Source organism: Culex pipiens, chromosome 2 (assembly GCF_016801865.2).
Source record: "Culex pipiens pallens isolate TS chromosome 2, TS_CPP_V2, whole genome shotgun sequence".
Classification (NCBI taxonomy): domain Eukaryota; kingdom Metazoa; phylum Arthropoda; class Insecta; order Diptera; family Culicidae; genus Culex; species Culex pipiens.
In genome coordinates, this window is record NC_068938.1 from 45,763,476 (window position 1) to 45,789,944 (window position 26,469).

General features: G+C 47.4%; 1 protein-coding gene across 1 annotated transcript; it reads right to left on the bottom strand.

Moving 5' to 3' along the window:
• Nucleotides 1–542: 542 nt before the first annotated feature.
• Nucleotides 543–25,677, bottom strand: LOC120416783 (uncharacterized). The gene is made up of 5 exons (XM_039578651.1): nt 24,881–25,677; nt 8,024–8,197; nt 2,436–2,545; nt 2,214–2,360; nt 543–1,717 (listed from the first exon to the last, which is right to left on the bottom strand). Exons 2-5 carry the CDS (start codon nt 8,195–8,197, stop codon nt 754–756), a joined length of 1,395 nt encoding a protein of 464 aa, XP_039434585.1. The 5' UTR covers nt 24,881–25,677; the 3' UTR covers nt 543–753.
• Between the last annotated feature and the right edge of the window lie 792 nt (nt 25,678–26,469).

Below are 26,469 nucleotides of genomic sequence, written 5' to 3' on the forward strand. Positions count from 1 at the left end.
GTTGACTACGCTCTGAGATTATTTTATATATTTTCACCTGTACGATAATATAGCTCGATTGACTTTCATTGGAGGTTTGCTTAAGTGTTTTTAACTGAGAATTTGTGTATATTTGGTTCTATTGATTCGCTTTGAAAAGAGACTTTGCTCAAAACATACTAACACACGCTAACGGTTGATTTCTTTGGCATCTAGCGCTCGTTTCCGAAAAAAATAAACTAACTTTTCTCTTCTATTCTTCTAGCAGCGGTGTATTTGTCAACGTTGTGACATCTTGTCATACAAAGTATCGAAGCATCATTTGTTTTTGTTTACATTTTTGTGAAACGTCAAAATTGTATGACAAGCTGTCACAAAGCTGACGACACGTGGGATTAGGGCGATTTGGGTTATTTGCTTTCTTTCTCTTAACTAACTTTACAGATTCGATTACGAAGTTGAGTACAAAAATTAGAATTTTACACCTTAGCAGTTACGAGGGGGTTCGTTTTCTCCATTTTGGCTTGAATTACATCTTCTTCCGTGATTTATGTTGTGAGACCACACTTCGAGTCTCATCATTTCTTTGATCGCTTTGTGCGAAGCTTACTCTCGCAGGACCACGAAACAGAATTATATTTTTTCGCAGCAGAAAAAAAACATCAAATAAAATCGATTTAATAACATTAATAACTTTGACTAGGATGAAACAAAATATATAATAATAGAACTCTGCTCTCTTTGTCTCGATTTCCCCCGGGGCGGGATGGTCGCTCAAATGTAGATGAAATTTCCCACCCCCTTCATCGGGTCCGTGTTGACGGCCTCCTTGACGATGGCACTGCGCACGATTGGGGCGGTCGAGCCCGGTGTCGTTCCGCTGATGTCCACCAGCTTTTTGTCGATTCCGAGCGCGGAGAAGGAGTTGCAAACGGTTCGAATTTCCCGGATGTTGTATACGGGGTTGTAGGAGGGCGCGTTCGGGGCGGTCAGCAGCGAGGGGAGGAGGGAGGCTTTGGAGGGGCGGGGCGGAGCCTGGACGGACCGGTCCAGGTTCTTGGACTTGATGGCGGGAGGTTCGTCCCGGTGGCACTGGGCGTCCGCACAGCTCGTTCGGTCGTCGTTGTTGTTGTCCTCGAGGGACGAGGTGCTGGCGGAACTTGACGAGCAGGAAGAGGAGGAGGAGGTCGTTGAGGAGGATGAGCTGGAGGACGAGCTGGACAGGCAGGACTCGCGTAATGCTAGTCGACCTTTGGGCAGCGTGTTCAGCGAGGACACTCCGTCCACGATGTCCGAGATGAGCGTGTTGGTGGGGGTCGTAACGGCGCTCAGCGGGAAGGTCGTCGAGTGCAGCGATAACCGGTGGTGGCCGTTCGGGCTGATGATAAAGTGCTTGGTGGATTCGGAGATTGGAGCGAGCATTTGGCGCCGTCGGGGGTAGTTCGGGTTCCTCCGCACCAGAAAGTGCATGATTTCATTCTTCTGCTGGCGCTGGAGTTGGGTCTTGAGGGGGAGGTCGTCCGGGTGGAGCTTGCGCTGGTACTCCTGGCCGGGGCACACCTCGTACAGGGAGAACTGCTCGACGGGTTCGATGGAGTTGTAGCAGGAGAGGAGCAGCGAGAGCAGCTCGTCCGAGGTGGTGTCCTCGGAGATGAGCAGCGACTTGTACTGCGAGTTGGGCTGGAGGGCGGACGTGTGCACCCGGATCAGACCGCCAGGTTTTTGCTGGAGGCAAAATCTGGAAGGAGAAAAAACAGTTCAATTTATGACTTCTCTATTACGGACTTCAGATTCGATGACATCTAATCAAGTCATAGTCAAAATGAATGAAGGTAAGTGCATGTGATTTATTTAAGTTCAAAGTTCGAAAAGATCAGAGCTCCGGTAAGTACATGTGAAGTGATTTGTGTTAACAATTCAGTTCGAGAGTCAACATCCGGTAAGTTTGCTGTCAACTGTCAATTTTGTTATATTCCAAACCATTCTGAAAAGGGACTGGTGCAGAAATTTATTTTTTCAAGCCCTTCCCGATTACCGACGTCAGACTTGATATACCTAGTGGGAATCCGATTTCAAAGTCGAACCCAACTTCAGGTAAGTACAAGTGATGCAAATCGTGTAATTACAAGTGTAATCTTCCGGTAATCCGCTGATTAAAGCTCAAACATTGGTAAGTACTTCTGTCAACAGTCAAAATCTATCAAATTAGCAATAACAATTGTCAAGATTCCTACCTGGAGTCCCCCTTGGGATGGCACGCCTGCAGCAGCGCCGGCCGGGCTTCGTCGTCGAGCTCCAGTACGGATTTGACACCCGGTCGGCGCACGGTCACCTCCATCGTCAGGTAGAACAGCCGGGGGTCTCGGTGTCGCATTTTGCATCTGAAGCACAAAAGAAAAGAAACAATTTGAAGGTTAGCGTGCGGTCTTCAAGGTCAGACTGAGGTCAGGACTTACCGTCGCAGCAACTGCTGCACGACACTCTTGCTGGTGGCGTCGTACGAGATTCCCAACGTTTTGTACTCGATGTCCTGGCGCAGACAGGCGGTGTAGATTTTGATGGTGGTCTGGAAAAGGGAGGAGAAAATTGTTAGTCAGATAATGGTTAATCAGGGTGCGATTATCATCGGCACCTGCTACTTTCGCCTCAACCTGTTGAGGGGGGCGTGACAAATTGTCGAAATTACCGAGTCTGTTTACAAATTGCGCGTAGGAGGACTGCCCAACAAATTTCAAGGAAGAAACTGGGAAAGAACATCTGCCGTCCAGGAACCGTCTAGCGCGGGCGTAACTCAATCCCTTTAAACGAAGAAATCCAACACCCGATATCCCGGGTTTTTTGAGACGTGCCATTAGCATAGACGCCGCCGCCGCCGCAATGGCATTTAGAGTTTAGAGCCAAACAAAGCGCGGAGTCTAGTCGGTTGAGTTCTTCAAGCGGAACCGCTGGCGCGGACCGCAAAAATTTTCCACTCCGATGGCCACCACAACTCGTCGCAAAACAACGAAGAAATGGCCCCTCGACTTGTTTATCGAGCTCCAATTTCAGAACCTGGAATGCAGCTTGAAGTTGGCCCAGCTGTCGGCGACTTGGGGAGAAAGACGCAATTTTTAAAATTTCTTCCATCGTCCAGACCGAGGTCCAGTGCGCGAATTGCGAAGCAAAAGCGAATTTCACGAAAGGATACCGTGCCCTGAGGGATCAAACTGGACCGAGGGTGAGAGTGTTGATTTATTTCTCTTCATCGCATTTCATCACGGGCGGAATCCTCCTTCGCCTTTAGGACGGTCAGGACGTGCGGAAAGTGTAAGCCGAGAAGCGCAGATGTTTTCCCTTTTCGGCTGCGATGCGGATGCTGTTGTGGCCATACGGAGTTCGCGTCGCCATAATTAGGGTCCTAGGGGAGGTGTGGCGGTGGGGACACGGGAGACCCTTCCGGCTGGGATTGCCTCCTGTTACGTGGGATTGAGCGACCCATCAGCCAGATGGCACAGTTGACGGTCAGAGGAAATGAGTTCTTACTCTTTGAGATAATAATTACAGATACAGGTTTGGGTGTTCTGCGAACTTTAACATTTATATCAACGTCTCGATTACGGACTTCAACATCGATATACCACCTGCTCTTTTGAGAAAATCTGATCAGGTAAGTGCAAGTGTTTGAGTTAAGATGTTTTAATCAGGTAAGTACGAGTGAATAAGTGTTCTGAACCAGCAACCGGTAAGTACCCAAAATCTGTCAATCTGTCAACGCTAATGAGCTCGACGTTCCACGACCGTTTTCGCTGGAACGTCCTTCTCAGCTATTCAAATCCACTCACCACCCAACCTTTCGAGTGGTGTTCAAATCAATCAACCAACAATGAATTTCACCACTTCCTCCGCGCCCATCGCGTCCGTGTGAAGCCCAATAATGTCCGCAATCGGAGCCGTATCGGTCTCGATTAATTGCCCAGCCAGGTTGGGCCCCATTGTTTGGAAATTCCACCCCTCAGGGGGCGATCATCTAAGCTAAGGGTTCACCGCAATCCGATACCGTGATTCAATTTCACTTTCCACACCAACCGAGCGGAAGTACCGACCATTGTTGATGTGCCGCGGACCACCCCTAGCGAGGAGGCCCAGGTGACCAAATTGCTGTTTGATAACAGCTAATTTTCGAACGCGGAACCATCGCGGCCGAGCGGCCGCGGTCCCTATCGTATTAAATCTAATTTGTAGTGGCGAGGCTGCTGCCGGACTCGCGGGGTCGTAAAATGACGGGGTAATTAGTGCGGGAAGATGTGCCGCGGCCTCGAACCCTTGCGCCTAATAAAGATTTATGGCGTAAACTTTCCAGACGCGGGCCTTCGGCCCTGTCATCGCGAGGAATGCAAATGACACGGCACGGGAAGTTGGCGGACTTTTTCGAGGGAGAGGGTAGTTTGAGATTACATGGCTTTGGTTTCTGGACGGGTGTTACGTTCTAATTAGGAAGCACTTTCTTGGACATTATCTTGGGTTTTTGGGGTCGTTGGAGATGCTTAAGAACGAGGTTTGTTCATTTGAGTGGAACGACAAAGTTTTGCGTAGCTACACTCGGGCATTTTGGCAAGATTAGCACCTCTATTACGGACTTCATTATCAAAGTACCTGCTGTGAAGATTCAGTCTTGTTGAAGTTCATGGTAAGTACTGGTGATACAAATTAGTGAAGTTTCTTACGTTAGGGCATCTTGCGATGCTGATCTCTATTACAGACGTCAACATTGGAATGTAAAGTGAGAATTCAAGCGATTTGAAGAACACAGGTAAGTACGAAATAAGTAAGAGTGTCAAGTGATTGAATCAGGTAAGTACAAGTGATGAGTGTAAGTCAATCATATTCTGGTAAGTACACAATCTGTTCTGTCAATCTGTCAAACCCTTTCAAGATTCCAATCGGCTGTTTCCGTTTGGAGGTCAATCCCCCTTAAAGGGATCCACCACACCTTGAAAGGGAAAGTTCGCGCCATTATCTAATCGCGTGAGGCGCGTTCACTTTCATTCGCCCGCATGCAATTAATTACCCAACCATGTGCAGATGAGCTGAGAATCGTTTATCAGCCCAGCCATCGAATCTTTAATCGTGAAAAGCGTGAACTTTTCATCAGCTGAAGGTGGCGAGAGAAAGCGCGAGAAAAATCGCTCGTGATCGCTTTTTTTCGTAATTTGTTTCTCCCCCCACATTGACGCCGGTTATTGTTTTAGGCTGGGTGGGTGGCTCCAGTTTCCACCGAGTTGCGCGGTGGCGTGGGAAATTCCAGCAAATTTTGCCGAGCAACTTGGGCGTTTGAACAAAGTGTGTGTAACTTTTTTTGTTTTGGGCTCGAGTAATTTATTAGTTGGCCAACGAGGAACTATGGGAAGCTGGTTGGCGCTGGGAAAATGTTGAAGGTTTTTGTTTTGTTGTTTTCGTCTGGGGGGTAAACAAAGGACGTTTTTGCGAACAAACGATTGCGATCTGCGAGACAGCAGCTGTTGCGCCATTGCGTTAAAGTCGCTTTATTAAAGCAGTCGTTGAAGACCAGGACTTCCATCCGTCGGGATGTTGGATACCGCAACAGATTCCAGCACAGTTTGGTCCGCTGCCAGAAATGAGAAGCCCCCCTGGAGATAACCATCTACCGCTATTCACTGTAGCGTTCAATTTTGGACGCAAGCCCCTAATGACCACCCAGCATGACCCCCGCTGGAATGACAATCGCTGCCGCTTTTTTGGCGTGCGCCACGCAAGCCATTCAACCATCGACGACGGCCACGTGCGCCATCTGCTAAATCGTGCATGTTTACAATTATTCCGAATGACAGCGTAGAGAGACCCCTCCCCCCGCTCCAAACCGTAATCAGATTTTGAAGAACCGCCAGCGCGTAACTCTTTGGCGGGTCGTAGAACAACAACTGGAAAATATTAAAATTGAAAAGAACCGTCCTTCCGGTGATGCCGGGTTAAGTCTCTGGAAGGAAGTCACTGAATGGGAAAAGCGCAGCGCGTTTATGGTCTTTGGGATGGTAATACGAGAACTACCTCGCGAGAGCGAGGGGGGCGTTAAACTGCGATTGTTGTTGATGAGTTTTGAGCACGTGCGCGCCTAGTAGAACCTTCTTTCCGAGCTGGTGCGCACACATGGCCGGATGTTTGCGGGGAAATTATGGCCCAAAGGGTTCTCTCGTTCTGTGGTGGATGGTTTTTGGGGAAAACAATGCACTCGCGGTGCGGAACGATTTACGGGACATCAAGCTTGGAGCGTAATTTATTCCGATAGACGAGCGCGTTTCGAGCAGGTACAAACACCGGAATCGGCTGAGGTCGCTGGAAGTTGTGGCTTCCACCTCTATTACGGACTTCAGCGTTGATGTACCGAAAATTGAATCGTTGAAGCAAGCTAATTGTGTGTTATTAATGTTTCTATTACGGACTTCAACAGCGATACACCAAATTGACATTACAGTGTCAATTTGAGGTGTCTTCAGGTAAGTACTATTGATAAAACCAGTGTTTGATCCAGCTGCAGTTCCCAATCAATAAGTACACACAACCCTGTCAATATGTCAACCCGAGCAAGTTATCGACGTTTAACGACTGTTTTCGCTGCAACGTCCTTCCAAGCAACGACTTCAGAGTCAATAAACTTAATATCATGTTTATTCTGAAATTGACACCTCTATTACGGACTTCACCATTGATATACCAAATATCAATCATGGCATCAATTTGAGAACATCTTCAGGTAAGTTCTAGAGTTAAATCAGTGTTTGATTGTAGTTGATACCTCAACTACGGACTTCAACATTGATATACCAAATATCAACCGAGGTGTCAATTTGAAGCATCTTCAGGTAAGTACCAGTGATAGATCCAGCGTTCCAGCAGCAACCCCGCAACGCGGTAAGTACCCAACCCTGTCAACCACGCTGAGCTCGACGTTCCACGGCGACTGTTTTAGCCCGCTGGAACGTCCTTCTCACCGGTCAACCTTGGAGTCAGATTTTCCAAATAGCTGAAACGCAGCAGCAACTTTTTGCTCGCACCGGAAGTTCAACTTTCGATTTTCAACCGTACCGGCTCGCTAAAAAAAAGTTGCTGTTGCTTTCTGGCTGGCTATTTGGGGCACAGATTCCTGCCCGATACTCGGCCTGGGAAATCAACCGCCGTGCCGTACTGAGAGCTTCTGTGCTGGCGCTACTACTGGAGATTGCGATAAGACAGAGTTGTGTGGGCAGGCGGGTAAGATGATAAAATTGCAGTGTTCAAATCCGCAACCAACTGAGGAGACTGCACAAAAAGACCTACCAGTGAGTGAGATTTAATTAGTCATATTTTGCAATTATGGTCTGGGAGCTGCGGCAAAAAGCGCAGAATGAAGCCAGACCAGAAAGCGTAAATGAAGCTCGTTTTTTAATTAAAATATTGTGCGAAAACAAAAGATTGACTGGTGTGTGTGCGCACGCGGAGCGCCACCATATTGGATGCTGCGGGCACGCTCGTGGTAAAAATATGATAAATATACGTTTTATTCTGTCGAAACCAGCGAGATGGCGCTAAATGTGTAATGTGTGTGCGCACTGGAAAACCGCAACAGAACTCATACATAAACACATTGTGCGAAGCGTTTCGTTTTCAATTGTTTGCTAGGGAGCGAACCTCACAAATACGAAGAGTTATGAGGTCGCGCTGTGAAGCACGGAATAATTAAGGTCCGCCTCCACTCTTCAAAAATTCTTGATTGCAACCAACAATAGATAATTGTGGAAGATAATTTTATGCAGAAGCAACGTTGTGATTTGGTGCACTACCGGTAGATGGCGTCCTGGCACGAAGGACGCTGACAACTGACGGCTCATTAAGGTGAAGTGCTCTCAGCCAAAATCAACAGCTTCATTGTCTTTTAGCAAAACGCCGAAATTTGCCTTTCTTTGTGTGACTAATTGGAAAGCTTTTCGGAGGCAGTAATTAAGGGGCGAAACATTTCAAGATTTTGATTTTGGGAAAACTGATTTGAAGAACAAAAATGTTGGTGACCTACCTGCGGTATGGTTTCGTTCAGGCTCGAGTAGCTGGACGCTCGCGAGTGGCTTCGCAGCTGCTCGTTGGGCGGTTCGGGACTTCCGCACAGGGAGGACGCGCACGAGGTCGACGAACGCATCGACAGCGAGTCGGACCGGCTGCGCATCGGCGAGACCTGCACGTGTTTCAGCATCTGAAAAGAAAAAAAGAAGAAATTTAGTAACTTTCAAGTTCAAACGTCCGAATCCCGGAGGGTCCAACCCTCGCGGTATCAGCTAATGAGGCATAATTTATTGGGTTTGCACGCCAGCGGTACCGTGACAAACTCCGCCAAGACATTCCCGGGTGACGTCGTCGTCTACGACGACTTCGCGAGCGGTAGCTAATTGACCAATTACGGAAACCGGATCGTTTTCCGCTCTCGCGAGCGTTCATTCACCGAGAGTGTTGTGTGTGACGAGAGTGGCCTGGTTTTCCTGGAGTTATCACTCCGATGCTGCTGCTGCACAATATGGTGCATCGGAACGCTTCCAGCTCTTAATTAACTCACAATGTCAGCAGAGCCCATTGACGCCCTCCACGACCCGTGTCCAACCGATTCTACCCGGGCTTGAACTTTAAATTGGAATTAAAAATTCCAAACCATTCAAATGGCCACTTCATCGAGGGTGCTCGAGAGCAGCGCACTTCTCGAGAGGGCGCACTCGCTCGGCTCGAGAACACTTGGAGATGAGCAGCTACATGAATGAGTAATTACGCCTTTTAGGAGGTCGCTCGGCTGAGCCAAAGGTGATGATTTATTCTCCCGCTACATTCCATTCTCAGCTTCCCGGTAGATTAATTAAATTAGGCAACGTTCCAGCGAGTTCGCCGTGGCGCCCTCTCTTCCCTTTGCGGAGTCCGATTCCCACAGTTTTAAGTTCCAGTAGCAGCAGCGGTTTTATTGTTTCCTCTGGGTTTGCGCGCGTGGAAAACCCCAACGCGTATCTTCCGGAATTTGGTGATTTATTCCGGTGGCCAGTTGTCTTCCGGCATGTCGCGCGCGCACGCAAAACTAGAAAAGGGCAGGAAGTCTGGTGCGTTTTGGTGAAATTTAATTGATTTGTGAATGGTTGGGCAAATTTTCCGGCGACGGGTTTGTTCAGCGGACATTGTGGAGTCAAACGAGGGGTCATTGGACGATTGGTTGAGCGGATAGCATTACTATTGCGGACTTCAGTTACGAAAGAGGTCGAGAGAGTTCAGGTTTCGGTTACGGACTTCAGATTCAAGGTAGGTCTTCAATACAGAAGCCATGGACTTCATACGGTAAGTACTCAGTGTTAATTTGTGGAAGTGGTGAATAGAATAACTCAGTCTAAATCGGTAAGTACTCAGTGTAAGCTCCAGAACGTGTAACTCCGCCCAGGTAAGTACGATCACAATCGGTCACAGTCAATCCACCCAGATGTCTATTGTGTTTCACGACTGTTTTCGCTGAAACACAATACATCCAAACAACAGTTCATTAGGGCCACAATGACAGTCATTCCGGTAGCCACCACCCACAATGCCGAGTCGTAGATCATTTCGAAATTCTGACTAGCGAGTGTGATTTGCATATCTGCTGGTGGTGAGAAAGAATGACAGCGCAAACAAACAAACCTCCAACCGGTGTGAGACCGCAAAACCACATCTGTAGACATTCCGTCGCACTGTTGTTGGCGGCGCTGTCGGTTCACATTGCGATCCAATTTCCACCTGGAACTGGGTCGGCAAAGGTGACTGAACCGCAACCGTATCGCCAGGTCGTCGAAATTCTATGCAAATTAACACGCGAATCAGCCGAGTGTGTGTAGATTACAACGCGTGAGCGGATGCTGCATCCGGACAGCTATAGCAGGGCCCGTTACGCGAGGAAACCGAAACATTCTTTCGACCCGTTGTCAAAACAGAGAGAGAGAGTTTGAAAACTTTAAAGGGAACGCGAGTTTTGGGCAAGAAAAACATGGCCACTGTCCCGGGGTTTTTCGTGGGGTTCCGAAGACTTGAAGAAGAGAGAAAAAATTGTGAATGGAAAGGGGGCAAAGGCAAACTAGCCGAAAGAATGTGGTCTAATCTAGACGAATGAACCCTAGTGAGAGACCATCAAAGGAGGAAGCTGTTTGGAATTGTAACGACGGGTTTTATTTGTGGCCTCGTGTAGCGCGTTTTACGACCTCGGGTTTTTGGAGAAGACGACGACGGCGGAGGTGATTTGATCATTCACTAATGAAGCTGGACACATTCGTCGCCGTGGGAGGAACACGTCGGGTTGGCCGCATCGAACGCGGCGTGATACGGCGTAGATTAGGGTCTGGGAGTGTTGAAATTCCTTCAAAGGTCGTTCGGCTGGTCGTTGATGGCTCACCGAGATTGGGGCATTATTTTAAGGTTGCTTCACCCAAGGTTCGGCGGGATGACCGATGTCCATCCCATTCCCAGGAGAAATCTCCCCCGAGAAAAGCGAGAAAGCATCAATGAAATTCTTGCACCACGAACATTCTCGGAACAAGAACAAATTCTTTTTCGGAAACGGATCCAACGCAGGAATGCGAGAGGGCGCTCGTAAACCGAAATCCATCAGCGTCAACACCGTCAATGGTGCAAGTGACTATAATGGAGACCTCCCCGTCCACCACTCCGCCAACCTCACGATGATGAAGTATTTTAATTAATTTTAATGTCGCGTAATATAACCTCACTCTCCTCAGCGCAACGCGCTGAATTTGCGTTGTCTTTCGACGGTGGACCGACTTCCTCTGATGATCTACGGAAGCACTCCGCTGTGGGTTATCTAAGACGAGCGTTCTTTCACCTGAAGCCACAATGGTCAATCAGTGGCGCCGAATCATTCGGTTTTTGATGACAGTTTAGTGTGCGACGGGAAAGGTCTTCGAACATAATTTCCGTCCAATTTTAGAGTCGGTTACATGGTCGTTGCGACACTCGATGGGTTTTGGGATGAAGGCGAAGATTGATTGGTGATGCAATCAGTGCAAAAAATGACGTCGACACTTTTCTCACAATTCACCTCAATTACGGACTTCAGATTCTAGGTAGGTCTTCGAGACCATTACTGAAATCGAAGAGGTAAGTTCATTTGATCTCGTGAAAGTGTCAGAGTGTCACTTCAATTACGGACGTCAAATTCTAGGTAGGTCTTTGAGACCATAACCAAAGCCAAAGAGGTAAGTACATGTGATTTCGTGAAAAGTGTAGGTTGATGTCCAGCTAAGTGTAGTGAATAATGTGCGGTAAGTACGTCTGTCAATCTGTCAAAGTTCAAAAGTTCATTGCATTTCTCGACTGTTTTCGTTGAAATGCAATCAACGTCTGCTTAGCGATGTCAAAACTAAGATACCTAGCAAGATTCTTAGATTTTGACACCCCTAATGCCCCCACGTCAGTCAACCATCCCAGCAAAATGAGAACAAACCGCCGTTCTGCTGGCTCTGTTTATCAACCCCAATTAATCTCGACTTCCCAAGCACTTTGGCCACCGTTCGCGTGCCCGCGACGACCCCCGTCCAATGCTAATTTACGTGCGAAAATCGTACTCAATCGTACAAAAAGCTCATGTTCCTCTCGACAAATCTCAAAAGTCATATCGCGTGTGCGCGCGCCCTGGCGCGTGAGTTGCACTTTTGGAAGTCGCTTTCGGTGCCATCCCATGGTCATCTCTCGTCGGTGGCCATTGTTGTTTTTCCCTGGGAAAATCCGCGTCACCCAAACTCGCAATCTCAGACAACAACAAGAAAAGATGGCGGAAGCCACCTCCAGATGAGATATTGTGACGTAAAGCAGGTAAGTCACGCGTCGACAAAGAGTTTGGACACCCGCGGTTCCCAGCGGCTGTTTCGATACGGCTTGTTGGGTAAGCCGCCGCCGACGGCAGTCCCTTCACAAAGGCTACAAATAACCGTGGCGCGGAAAACAAATATGATGAATTCAAATTAGCCCAAAACAGCAGTCGGTGGTCGGGGACCGTAACTGAACAATGCCGCTGAATTTGGCGCGAAAAAAAAAGGGTTCGGATCTCAGCTGCGAGAGAAGCACCACATAATTCGGTCTAATTACTTTCCCTTTGGTTCGTTTGTTGTGGCGCGATGAAAAGCGATGTTGCAAGATTGCGTTGGTTTCGTCAACGAAAGTCATTTGTCAGGCCGCCTGGAACAATGGTGATGGATAACCGGAAACGGTGAAGCTGTGTCGTCAGTTACCAATTTGGGATTGGACTTGAGCATTGAGTTGAACTTGTACGTACGTTACTTTGTTAAATGATGGTGGTTACGTCACTTTGTCCTTGTATGTCTCAAGTTTTCCTAATAAGAGCGCTTGATGTCACCGACTTCATTTAGATTATAGCTGAAAACTGTAAAACTTTTAGCACTTCCCTAACACGGACGTCAGAATCGAGGTACCTCACAGGATCAGAATACTGAAGTTGAAGTTTTGTTCCAGGAATTCTGGTAAGTGCAAGTAAAAAGTGCATTTCTCTAACATGGACGTCAGAATTGAGGTACCTCAGAAGATCTGATTGGAAAAGTTGAGGTGTTGATCCAGGAACATCGGTAAGTACTCAGTGCTAGTGAAAAGTGTAAATCAATCGAATCGGTAAGTACATTCTGTCAATCTGTCAAAACTGTCAACTACGCTCAAAAAGTAGTCGAAAAAACAGTGCGTCACGCGCACAAGTTCTCCACCAGCTGTTTTGAGTGTACTAATCGGAAATCGCTCAATTTACACCACACGTTCCGCACATGTCCGCGCGTAATTAACATCACGTTACACGGCCTGTGCATCGCTACCGATCGATCTAGAGTCTTAATGATGGAAAACTTCCCGCGCAAACAGCTGCAAAACCACTTCTCTCTAAATTGACACCAGTTGCAAAAAAAAGCGATGCAAAAATCAATTTCCCGAGCAACTCGCGCGGGTCAATCGCTTTCACTGCAAAACAATTTTAAAAGCAAAAAAGGGCAAACAGTTTGATTTGAATTTTCGGGAGGGGAGAGTGAAAAGCGACGATGACAGTGTGAGTTTCGACTTTTTCCACGTCAAAACGGAAAGTCAAAGTTCAGCTTGAATAGGACTTTTCAGGCGCGCTGGCCAGCAGTTTCCTGTTGTTTTTGTCTAGGGTTGATTTGGGACTGTGGGAGTACAACGCGCGGGTGACAAAGGGACATCCGCTTCGCTTTTATGGGACTTTATTTTTCTCTCTCCGTTGACTGCGACTGTTTGTTCGGGGCTGAGGAACGACATTTAATAAAAAAGTTTTGTGTTTCGGGCCCGGGAAAAGTTTCGAAAGCAATTCCAATGAACTGCTGGCATGCAATTGTGGTCGTTGGAGAAAAGTTTTTCGGGACCGCCGAAAATATGTTATGAGCTTTTAAATGCGCGCCAAATTTATGCTTCCCGGACGTTAATTTGGATCTTGGCGCCCCAGAAAAAAAAATCTGCACGCATTCCAGGTCATCGAGATGTTCGCAGGCAGATTAGTACGCCACGGGACACAACCGGTTGACATCCTGTGCTGGCAGCGTGTATCAGCGATGTGCCATCTTCTTGGCAGGAAGGCCTCCAAGCGACTCCAGAAAGAAAACATTACGGCAAAGAATGTGAGCAACATAACAGCTTGATCCCGTTTTGAGCCCTTTAAAGCGGCTGGCCTTGCAAAGTCACGCGGCGGATGCTGGCCAGCGGCACTTGCCGGCAACATTAAGATGTTGCCAGTGGTAACCAGTTTGGCGCACGCCAGGTACACGGAAAGAAGTTGCGCTTTGAATTGCTCTTCTATTACGGACTTCAGACTGAAGGTAGGTCTTCAAATTGTTTAGTAAGCTGAAGCAGGTAAGTGATCAAAGTGTGTAATAATTCTACAGGAAAGTCTTGTGAAGTGAAGTTGGCGCTTCTAAAATAATATCTGGTAAGTAAGTCTGTCAATCTGTCAAAGTAAACAGTCCATTGCATTTCACGACTGTTTTCGATGAAATGCAATGCTCTGCTTAGCGATTTCAACATTAAGATAGCTTCTTTGGATGCTACTGAGATTTTGAAACCACGTTAGTTTAAATCTTCTTTCAAACAACATTTTTCTCAGTGCACCCACCGCAGAAGATGAAAGAATTCACGTTTTCCCTCCCCATTTCGCTCCGTCTTCCTGTCGGAGTTTTTCACTAGAACTCCACGTTCTGAGCACATATGTCTGTCTGACGGATGCTCGGGAGGAAACGGCTCGCGCCACTCAACGCCTCGTTGACGACAATAAAAAGTGGACCATTTTAAATTGGCCTTCCCGTCATCCTCCGGTCAGCCTCGCCCGGTTCTTGGTAGGGCCGGAAAGGGTTATCAGCGCAATCGCCCGAGCGGCAATTAAGCCGGAACCGACTACGCGATGCGTTTTATTGATATTTATGACGGGGTCTTGTTGTTTATTGCATTACGCGCGGGGCCCTTTTTTGGTTGTGGCGAAATATGATCACGGCTGGTTTGTTATTGTTATTGTGTCGGCATCGCACCCAAAAAGCCCGTCAAACTCCGGAACTGTGCTAGCGTGATGATTGTTTACAATGAGTTCTACATAAAAGAGAGCGCAAGAGCTCAAAAACAACAGCTACCGGAAACCGGAGTTAGAACGGCCCCTTAATCAAATCACTCGTTGTGATTGAATTTATGAAAATTCCCCCGCACCGAGTGTTGCCTATGTCCAGAGAACGACACGCCAGACAGGTCCGGGTGTTTTGTTTATGTTTACATTCCATTACATGTGGCTGGCTGGTTAGAGGATTTGGAGAACGGAAGTCCCACTCGGAAAGTGAGGTGAGGTTTGGTCGATGAATACAAAGAGTTTCCCTTTTTGCCGGAAGCACGCACCACAACCAGTAGTGAAGGGGGAAGTTTGGGATTAGCATATCGCCCAATGTGGATCGTGTGAGATTTACCGGGTTTTGGGCGGTGAAACGTCCGGAGTTGGATTTCCCACGCAGCGTTGGAATTGAGCGGATTTGCATTTCAAATACGGACTTCAAATCAATATTGATAAACTGCTTAAGATCAGGTAAGAACGAAGTTGTGTGAAAATTTTGGCATTTCCCAATCACGGACTTCAACATTGAGGTACCCCTTTGCGTCAGTCTCAAAATTCGATGTTCTCAGGTAAGTACAAGTGTGCAGTGAAAATCAGTGGTACAAGTGTGCAAAAACAGTGGTTTCCAGAGCAGCAAAATCCGGTAAGTACCAGTCAATCTGTCAATTGTCATCTGTCAACAAAGGCACTAGCGTTGCACGACTGTTTTCGCTGCAACGCCAGGCGCTCCAGTTTGCTTCCCGGCGCACGTCAAGAATCCCGCTCCAAAGTGGATTATCCGGTGTAATCCTGTCGCAGGAGTGTACAACCGGGCCTCGTATTTGCACGACGGGTTCTTATCACGACGCAAACGAGGAGCAAACAAGGCTGCCTTTGTGCCACCGCCAGACCATAAATCCTGGCTCACATGTCTGCGTAATATCCCCACGAGAGCGGGAACGAGTTCGTCCCCGACGTTGGGCTCTAAGTGGAGCCAAGCTAAGACTCCCGCGAGCAGAAGCCGGGGCTTCAATGAATTAATTATTCATATTGTAAAATGTTTTTACTTTAATATGCACATAAATTGCTCATGTGGGCTTCCAGCAAACCATCCTCTCGCTGCGGTTCCCCAGATTTTTGCCAGCCCTCCAAGAGCTACCGAGGCAGAAAATGTAATGAAAATATGGTTTCGACGGGTGGGTGCCATATTTCAAATTCAACGGAGTAACGCGACGTATTTGCATATATATGGACTGCGCAAGATCCACCATCGAAGCGCGTTAATAAATCAAATCAATCAACAGCTTAAAGTTGCACGTCGACTCCAGAATATCTCTATCGGGTCAGAACAATCACGCGGAAATCGGCTGAGCTGAATGTTGAAATCCTCACCACTTTCATCGATTGGGGGAGAATTTTACGACTGTTTGTCCAGTGTGAAAATGTTATGCTTTTATTGGCTGGCAATACGATGGCATTCTAGGCAGTCATACTTTCCCGCCGAGCATGGTTACGAAATCGCTTGGATTTCCATCATGGCATTCATGGCGGCAAAACAGAGCAAAACTGTCGGCATGCCGGGAATCACGCTTGGATGAGCGTCCATAAAACGATAATAATTCACTGCGCGCTGCAGCCGGCTGCAGTTTGTCGTACTGTTTTTTTGCCATGTCCAATTCGTCGGAGTCTTTGTCTTCCAGCGGAAGACAATTTCGCCCTGTGAAGACCCAATCGAAGCAAATTTATTGAGCATCGTTTCTCGTTTAGTTGGGAGACTCGACGGAAGCGACGAACCTTTAAACACAATTCAGCAAAGAGATATTGAAAAAAACGGAACAAACAGCAGTCTTGTAGAGCAGCATCCGTGATTCAGGAAAAACGAGTGCAAACACGGAGATGAAATTTCATTGCGGATATCCCGAGCGAAGACGTGATGTGGGTGCAGCCTCACCATATGGTGAGGCTGAACCTGCGCTACCATGACGAAGGGCAAAAAGGATCCCAAGCGAATGTGTGTACAGAACAGGGGAAGGAAAAGAAATTCCCACACATATTATTGCATTTCAGCAAGGCTACTTGCTGCGGCAGGTTCCCACATTTCTTGACACCCTCTCGTCATGCACCCTGCCTTCCAGGGGGTGCCTCATTTCTCAAGGGTCTTTAGTTTCCTGCGAATTCCTTCGCAATCACCTGTTCATCCAACCGAACACTGCTACTCCTGCTCGCATTTAAATGTGCGAGAGCTCCCCGAGCTTCCGTCGAGTCCCAGGAATCGTTACATAACTTGAGGTTACGAGCTTTCACGAGCCCGATTATCTCGCGCGCAATCGCGTTAGTTCGGCTTCATTTATCTGGCCGCTGGTCGGATGCCGGTGGGGCTCGCGTAGCTGATTAAGCCTCAATTGTGATGCTTTCAGTGCTGGAATTACACTTTCGACGCGGTCCGAGGCGAAAGGGCGCAACCTTGTTGCGCAATTATGAGTTTGTGGGGCTTAGAATTGTTGACGCTTCAATTACAGACTTCAGAATTGAGATACTCCATGGCTCGAACGAAAATTCTTCAAATCAGGTAAGTCGCGCATCTCGATTACGGACGTCAAAGTCGAGGTACCCCCTGCGAACTGCGCAGCAGTTCGAGTTGTACCAGCTTCCGGTAAGTACCCCAGTGTGTAACGTAGCAGTTGTTCCAGTTCCATCATTTCGGTAAGTACCCAACACAGTGAAACTCTGTCAATCTGTCACGCTTGGCAGCGCTTCGCGTTGCACGACTCTGTTTTCGCTGCAACGCCAAGCCTGCGGGGACACATTCCCCCCTCGAACCCCTTGTTAGCAAACCGAATTCGTTGACCGAGCGGAGTTCATCAACACCGACTGATAAGGCGCGCCGCCGTCCCAATTTCCTGCTGTTGCGATTGACTCGTCCAACGATCATAATCGCCCATCACAGCATAGAGCGCGCGCGAGTTTTTACAACTTAATCCGGGGGAAGACGAAATCGAGAAGACGCCCCCTGCCGGGCGTTCCGATTTGTCACGGACCTTGCGTGCCCGGAATGCCAATGGGAGGCTAATCCCGGGGTTCGGGAGAGTTTCATCAAACTCATAGCGATTTGTGTTTCTTTTGTTCGTGCTCGAGAGAATGTAAATAGAACAGGAAATTTTTCGATTTCATAATCGATGAGCGCTGTGGGAAGTGATTGACTGACGACGACGATTATACTGCCGCTCATCAACTGTGCTATTCGGGCGTGCAAAATGTCCGCGTTGACACGGATGAGTGACAGTTGAAGATTTTGGGCTGAAGTCACGTTCGGAACCACGTGGGTGGTCCGAAGGTTTGTTGACCTACTCCTTAAAGATTGCGTTTGGTTGAATTGTTCCAATTTCGATAGCTCATTGAACTACGATACACGTTGTTTCTTCACCATCAATCATCGTTGTCGGGAGTTGTATTGTGTTGATTGGAACCGGCTGCGTCCAAATTGGGTGCCCGATTGCCCGCACGGAGGTGCCCTAGTTTTCCGGCAGGGCCGTGATTGATCGGTGTTCCGCTTTATCAGCGTGCATTACTAGTAGCTAACAAGACAAGACAGCAATTTTTCACCCCAAAACGTACAATGGGTCTTCCGCAAACAATGGCTTAACTGTTCACTTTTGGTAGTGCTACGCCATAGGACGTAAATCACGTGTACAAAAACGGTAATTCTCGATATTTGGGGAGATTGAGTGCTGCTCGACATAATAAACTCGTTGATGAGGTACTTGATGTCTGCAATGAATTATCACTATTGATAGTTCGTACTATTTCTTTCAACAAATTTCCCTCATAATTCGTGAAAATTCCATTTAATTTCCGCCTTTTAAGCACCCATTTGTAACCGTCTAAGCGGCTTATCTCCAGGATCCGGTTTCCTGTGTCGCCGTCATCACACCTCCGGCGCTCTCGTGGGTGGCATTCCGACAATTATCTCGATCGCCACCATTATCGCACGCCACCAGAGGAGATTATTTTTTTCCTGGTCCTTTTTTTCCACTTTTCAGCCCCGAGAACGGAACTTCGAAAGCGGTATTCAATTAAACGCATCCATTAGGATCAACTCCTCTCTCGGGCGGATCATTTTTCATCTTTTCTTGATGGAGAAGAGGATGCTCGTCATCGGAGTGGGAGTCTCTACCAGCATCATGTTCATCATCCTTACACAGCAGGAGTCCTGACGTGAAACAAAAGTGCAACTTTTATCGGTTGAGTGCAGGGTTGGGGAATTTTTAACGAAAAACTCATTTAAGGAACCAAGATTCACACCTTTTCGATTTTTGGCAGTTGACAAAAATCTAAAGGTTCGTGTCTTTGGAACTTGGTTTACAAGTTATAAAAGGTTGACGATTTAGCGAACAGTCGTGAAATGTCAAACCAAATTTGACAGCATTGACAGAGCGTTGACAGATAACTTGTACTTACCAAATGCACGAAGACCGAAACAAACACTTCAAAAATACTTGATTGGCTGATCTCAGTGCTTGATTCTGAAGTCCGTACTAGAAAGGTCAAACTTGGGTCAAACTCTACTTCTTCAATTTTAACTTAGTCTAAGTTCACTTAAATGAACGTTTTTAGTATTTTGAATTGATTAAAAGCTTATTATCCAAGACACAAACCTTTGCATTTTCTCCACTACAAATCAAAAAGGTCTTGGATAGTTGCCAAACAAAATTACTTGTGAGATATCTTGAAATTGGTGAGATTCCCAAACACGGACGTAACAACTTAGTATTAAGCGAAAATGAAAAAATGTTTGACCTTTCAAGTACGGACTTCAAAATCAAGCACTGAGTGGTGCGAAGCAGGTAAGTTCGAAGTGTTTGTTCCGGTTTTCGTGCATATTTTAAGCAGGTAGGTTCGAAGTGTTTGTTCCAGTTTTCGTGAATCTGGTAAGTACAAAGTAATCTGTCAACGCTCTGTCAAAAGCTGTCAAATTTGGTTTCACGTTTCACGACTGTTTTCGCTGAAACGTCAACCAATTTGTGTTTTTTAAGTTGTAGTTTTCGCATCACTGCTCTCGTTTCGTAAAACCAGAGGATGTGGCAAAAAACTGCAAGCTAAGAACTCACAACAACATCGTCCGACGATGCAACAGGCACGTCACCGAGTGTGTGTGGGCGATTGGCGCTAGAGTCTCTTCCTAGAAGAGGGAGAAAATATGCGATAACATATGCAACTCTAGCCTTTCTGGAGCATCGATTGGAAGGTTAAATATTTGTCCAACTTGGCGCAGCAATTTCCTTAAAATGTTTGTCCTGTTTGGCTGATACGTCTACAATTAATTTCTGCCTAGAACGGGTTCGTCCCTTTTCCGAGCCACCCTAATAAAGCAGATTTTCGTAGGCGGCACCCTTCCCGTTGAAAGACCCATAGGGAACGACGCTGACAATGGTTTATACTTTCGATTCAATCATAATTTTACACACCCCGATGTTGCGTCGGATTATGTTTCGCCTCCCGTACCGAAGAATCTCGCCTCCTGAAAGAACCGGAAGGATGGGTTTTATTCCACGTAATATGGTTCTAATTTCCGCCAGGAGTGTCGCTGAGCTTCAAGCTTGAAATCGAATTCGTATTGTGTCATCGTACGTGAATGATGTATGTTTCGAGGAAAAGGGGTTCGCCGATTGGCAGACGTGTGTCAACGCAAGATGGAGCTGGGAGGACATGTCCTGTCAGTGTCGTCAGCAGTCGAAATCCAGGCTCCAAATTGTGATAAATGCTAGCTAGCTCCCTGGTGCCAATTTCGGATCTCCGAGGATTGCTTCTCCACTTTTTTTGGCTACTGCAAGTGACAAATCGAACATCTTTATTCCATTTGTCGCGCAGTTTGTAACGGTGGCGTGGTTCAGGCCGTTGACACCCGGTTGTCAACTTTTCCAGCTAAGTAGGATTTCGCGTGTGTGACCTTGGGTTCCACCATGCAAAGTGGCGGTAATTTTCCCCGGGGCTCAAGTTCTGCGGAGATTAACTCCCCAGTGTTTTTTGTCACGTTGATGTGCGCGCCGGAAATCCACTCAACTTAATGCTTCCTGCAAACCACACAAATGACAACCGCGCAACGGCTTTCCAGAGCCCCACCGCTGTAATGAGAATGGTAATTATATTTTTATTATTTTTGTTTTTATTTTTGCAGCAAGCTCAGCAAAAATGACCACGTCCAACACAACAACGAAGGTATTTGGTATTCAAAATTGGCCTCGCGCTGCGGTTTTGTGCCTTCTTTTTTCTGTCCTCGAGCTTTTGTTTTCGATTCGACCGCTTGAATGTCGTTTTTGTGCTGAATTGATGATGATGAACAATAAAACGCTGGTGCGGATTTGCTTGGGTAGCGGTTAAGCCGGGTACAAGTTCTCGGAAGGGTTTGTCGTCAAGACGGATTGCATTCTTAAGCCGCTTTTTGGGGGCAAATTCGAGGTTTGCTCTAATGCGGACGTAGACATTGAGTTTTTCGAAGAATTTGAAAATTGACATTTCAAAAACGGACTTCACATTTGACCAACCTGGTGAGATATGTTTTAAAATTGAAGTGCTTCTCAATTACGGACGTCAGAATCATGTACTGTGAAGGTTCTAGTGTGAACTAGCTGACGTGCAGGTAAGTGGTTGCAGCATCCGGATATCTGGTAAGTACAAATCTCAGTCAACTCTGTCAAACTGTCAAACACCAGCCCGGTGTCACGTTTCACGACTGTTTTCGCTGAAACGTGCACCAGCCCTGTGCAATCACAGGAAACGCCACATTCCACCGCATTTATTCCCATCGTAAAACGACGACCGTCCCAATTAGGGGGCTCGGCGAGCCTCCCCAAAAAAAAACAAATCAATCTCAACGATGAAATCATACCCCATCAGTGAGATGAGTCTCGGGTGACCTATTATTCAACTATGCTCAACCCAAGTCAAGTAGTACATGTTGCTTTTATGTCATAGCCGCTGCTACGCAAACTCACCGTTAGAAAACATCACCCATCCATCCGCCTCACATCACTTATTTGCACTCAGTGATGTACTCTGCGCGCTGATGCTGTGCTACTTAAGGTAACTTTTATTCGCGCAAGAGATCCCCCTTGCTGCCTCCAGACAACGCAAGCGAATGTAAATTATAAATTGAAACTTCCTGTCCCCCTTCTTCTCGAGACGAACCCATTACGGAACCCATTTTCTGTGTGTGTCGTTTGAAATCTATCCCGGGAATGCTAGGCTAGGTCGTCCAAGACACGCAGCTTACAACAAAGAAGAGAGAACTTTAAATTTATCGAACTGGGCACGTTTACAACTTTATGGGGGCCATTTCTGGCAACACTCTCCCTCGGATGATGCGCTACCTTCGAGTTGGAGTTTTTCGGAGAACCTGGAGATCTCGGCGTTGAACCTTCTGGAGGAAGCGAATTATGGACGATGAGAAGCCGATGATGATAATAATTACCCTCGGAGGTAGGTTTTGTTTGCCAGAGCCTAACCTCAAGTTCTGCGTCGTTGAATTCGGACCGTGCTTTCAACACAAATGAGCACATTAGTTTAATGGATTTCTGCGTTCGATTGGGGGAAAATATGCGATCTGCGCGATTCGCGAGGTTGCGGCTTCCGAACTAGATAACTGTACCGCGCTCGGAATTCTGACCTTTCTCCGCATCGAAAGCTGCACTTCCAGCTGAAAAGCGAGATTTGGTGAAAGGTACGCCTGGAAAGATGATTAATCAAACCCGATTAGAATGTCTCATTATTCTCAGATTAAACGCGGCTTTATGGAACGTGTATGATTTATTCACAAACTCCGCGGTCGCTCCGGGGTCTTCGAGGGGATTTGCAATCGAAGAGGGGTCGTGCCGGAAGTTAATGGCGGCGGATGCCGGTGGTGAAATCGACTGGCGCTGAAATGACCATAAGGGGCGGCCAAAATTTATCATTTCGTGAAATTTGCTTACGTTACGGTAACCTTTTTCGGGTCCCATAGTCTAGTTTTGCGAGCGAGAGGAAGCCGATATTTGACTATTTATCAAAATGGTCCTCTTGAAGACAGGGGACAATTCCGCGGGGAGAAAGATGCCCTCGGGGGGCAATCGGAGTGTCCGGTCGAACGGATTTAGTGAATGGCACTTTAGTGAATTGTTATTTCCGTGAAATGGTCGAACTCAGCGAGTGATTCAACACTACAGCTGAACTAAGAAGTTGCACTTCTAATACGGACGTCAACCTGAAGCTAGTGCTAACAAGACTCGTGACGTCTGCTAGCAGGTAAGTGTTCCAGGTTATTCCGTCACGGGTAAGTACAGTCAGCAGAGTTGCAGATGTTCCAGTTGTCGGTAAGTACGCTACAGTGAAACCTCTTTTTACGCAATTTGTCGATAATTTGAAAAATCGAGAAACGATAAAAAGAGTTTACCCAACATCTGTCAATCTGTCAAAACAACGCCGCTGGCGTTACACGACTGTTTTCAATGTAACTCCAACGACGCTCAAGTTCACCCTCATTAATTCCGTCCAATTAGTGAGGGAACAATCATCAGTTCAGAACATCTCCACATTTGGCATTTTTCCAGCAACATCGCGAAAGCTTGACCCCAAGGACGGGGCCGCGCGCTCTCGAAACCGGTAATCCGAAAGAATTTACAAATTGCTCTCCCCCCAAAAATCCAAAAGTTCGAGCCGCGGCCATAATTAACCTCCCCACCGCGATGTTCTAAGTTCTTCTATTTCTCCGGCGTTCGTGCCGAACAACCAAGTCAAAGTTGGATTCTAATCTCGCCGGAGTTCGATCCAGCGATTGAGGCCCCCATTACTCACCGCCTCCGAGAGCGAGAGAGATCAATTATTTAAGAAAATAGAAGGAAAAACAAAGGTAATTATTAAAAAATTCCGATGTTTCTTGCTTTCTGTTTTTCTCCAGCTTGAAGTTTAAGTTTGAACTCGGAGGAGGAGGAAATCTCTATTTTTAGTGGAAAATTATGTGCTCTTGGAATGACCGGAGAGACGTTTAGAAGACGATTAGATGACTCGAAGGGAGGATCCGTCGAATTCCAGCAATTGGCTGTGGCGAGACGGCGGACGGCGAAAGTGTTTATGAGGCAAATTGTCTTGGGCTCCATTGTCTTTAGTGCTGGTAGTGGCTGCTCATCGACAGTAAACTATTACGATAATTAGCAAAAGGGTTTATGAACTGAGAGCGATTATCGAGTGGGTTTCAATTGGGGGAATTACATTGTATTTGAGTTCCAGGGCGTCCAAAGGGAGCGATTAGTGACGGGTCGTTGGCCAAACTGGGGTTTTCGAAAGACTGAGGCTTCACAATTAGTCGAAATTATCAAATTTGGCAGTTAATTGCTGACAGAACAATTCTGATCGTTCTATTACGGACTTCAACATTGAGGTACCTCAACCTGACTCGACGAATTTCTGCGGTGTAGTCAGGTAAGTACAAAGTGAGATCACTCGATCTAAAAGCGTTCAGGGAGCAGGTGTTCAGCTGAAGTCACCGGGTAAGTACAAAACTTCTGTCAATCAGTCAATTGTGCTGTCAATACACTGTGCTCGGGGGGTTCACCCTCAAATTAACCGGGCACGGCTAATTCGACCATACAACCGAATCAACCAGCTGTCCGCCCAAGAGTAGGCAAGCCACATCTGGATCGCGAACCCGTCAACACGCAACCGCCCAGAAGAACTCCCGAAATTGGCAGCGATAACGAGAGGAGAGCGCAAAAACCAACGCGCGCTTCTGGCGAAGATCTTCACGATCTTCGCTCTCTTTTCGCTTGCCGAAACCTCCAATCAATTAGTTGCCGCCCTTTGCCTCTTCATTCGCTGAAAAAGATTCGCCCTCTGTGATTAAGCGGTTCTTCGGCGGCGAACCGCCGACCTTCTGGTAACCCTACCCGCAGGGCCGTCCCAGCGCCTTTGGATTAGAATTCCCAACTCGAGAAATGTCGGAGCGCCAGCGCTAGCGCTGGAGCGTAACATCCGGAGATTACGCGCGAGGTTCTAGGAGGCGCGCGGGTGCGCTCACCTACAACTCCGCTCGAGCGTGAACTCAAGACTCGACGAAGAGGTTGCTCCGCGCGTATAAATTACCCATAAATTACACAGATGAGCACGTTTCTAGGGCTCGCGCTTGTTTATCGCCTAGACGAGGTGAAGAATGTCGAATAATTAGCGGACGGGGCTCAACCTGTTGGTCATTCCTGGAACTTGGTGACGCTCGCGCGATGTGTCACTCGGTGGAGTTCGAGAAAAGGGCGCGCGATTACTCACCTTGATGTAGTAGCTCGGGTCTCTGTCTCTGTTATGCCTCAGCGGCTGTCGTTGATTCAATCCAAGAAAAGGTTATCTCCGAGCGCGTTTCCGGTTCGGTGAACAGGCGCACAGACTCCGTTGGTGTTCCGTGGGCAATCGGCGAAACAATTTGTTCGTTAAATCATCTTCCTGACAGTTGCAACAGGCCGTAGCTCTGCACACACAAATAATCCACTGTTTTGAGCTCCAAATTTCTTCCTTCACTTCACTGATTTCAGCAAATCCCCTTATCTCTCTTCGCTTACGGTTAAGCTGTCTCCACAACAATCACTTGCTTCTTTTCGCAGAACTCACTTAAAGTGCCGCCACATTCCCATGGTATCAGTAGGTTACGCTCGCGAAACACGCAATCCAGAAATAGCGAAGCCGCACTCACTCTGCCTCTTCACAACAATGCCCGGAACGTTACTGATACGCGGCTCCAAGACCTCGTCTGTTCCCAATAGTTGTACACGCTGAACTAATCAAAACAGAGTGTTATCAGCGCAGTCGCTTCTTCAACGTCTTCTTCACGGACGTCACACACTGTATTCCCCTCTTAGAACGTACTCCTTCATTCACAATGCTGACCGTTGTTGAGGACCGACGCGCCGTCCATCCGGTCGGTAAATCCCGTCGATGTTCTCTGTAAACACTGCTCCGCCTGGAAGCTTCTTCGCGTTGACAAACACACAGCTCGCGCTTCACTTGTTGTCACCTCGGCGTTCGACAAGAATCACGCGCACAATACTTCCACTCTCGTGTACGGTTTAAGCTGCACTAACTTGCGGCATCGGACTCAGCCGAGGCTTAAGCGGCGCTTCCCTCTCTTCTCCTCGCGGAATTTGCCATTCTCGCTCGTTCGCCGCTTGATCGATTCTCTCTGTTGATCGACTGCTTCAGTAGACTTGATTGTTCAACAGAAGCGAACCTCTTCGCTCTCTCGCGGAGCTCCTTCAGTGCTCTTGAGTTTGTTCAGCGACGATCGTACAGACGGAGTTGCGTGCTGGAAGCTCTCCGGGTTGACAGAGGCCAGACAGTTATGCATAACCCGAAACTATACGGCTCGGGAGTTGTCGTTGATGTTGTTACTCGGCTGTACAACCGTGTGGAGTTTGGATTGAAGGGAACGCACCGCTGAACACGCTGGAGTGTACGCGGAGCAAGTCTGGAACACATGTAGAACGAGAGGGGGCCGCTGCTTTGGGTAAACATTGTCCGGGTACGGAGGTTTAGTAGCAGGAAGATTGATGTTTGCGAAGTGGTTTTACGAAGTCGGGGAATGGCAAAAAATGGGTTCACCTTCTTTTTTTGCTGCGTCGTAATGCGTTCCAGGGTTCTTTTCCCCCCTTTCTGAGGTGTTAAATTGGGGGAATATGTCGTATTTTGTCGTGCGTAACCATGAAAGTATACGTTTTAACGAAATTAATTATCCGGGATATGTTGGTGGAGAGACACCCTTGAGAGATTGCAATCTCTGGAGGGTCAGAAAGTCGCCCTTCACCGCAGTGTTCTTCCTTGAACTCTGTGACTTTTTAAGTGCAAAAGATCGAAATCTACACCCTGTT

Bases quoted from the DNA above. Each gene is read 5' to 3' on its own strand.
- LOC120416783 (XM_039578651.1), bottom strand. From the start codon at position 8,197: ATGCTGAAACACGTGCAGGTCTCGCCGATGCGCAGCCGGTCCGACTCG. The intron at 2,546-8,023 runs GTAGGTCACCAA...TCCCTTTTCCAG, and splicing joins TGAACGAAACCATACCGCAG to ACCACCATCAAAATCTACAC. The intron at 2,361-2,435 runs GTAAGTCCTGAC...TTTGTGCTTCAG, and splicing joins GTGCAGCAGTTGCTGCGACG to ATGCAAAATGCGACACCGAG.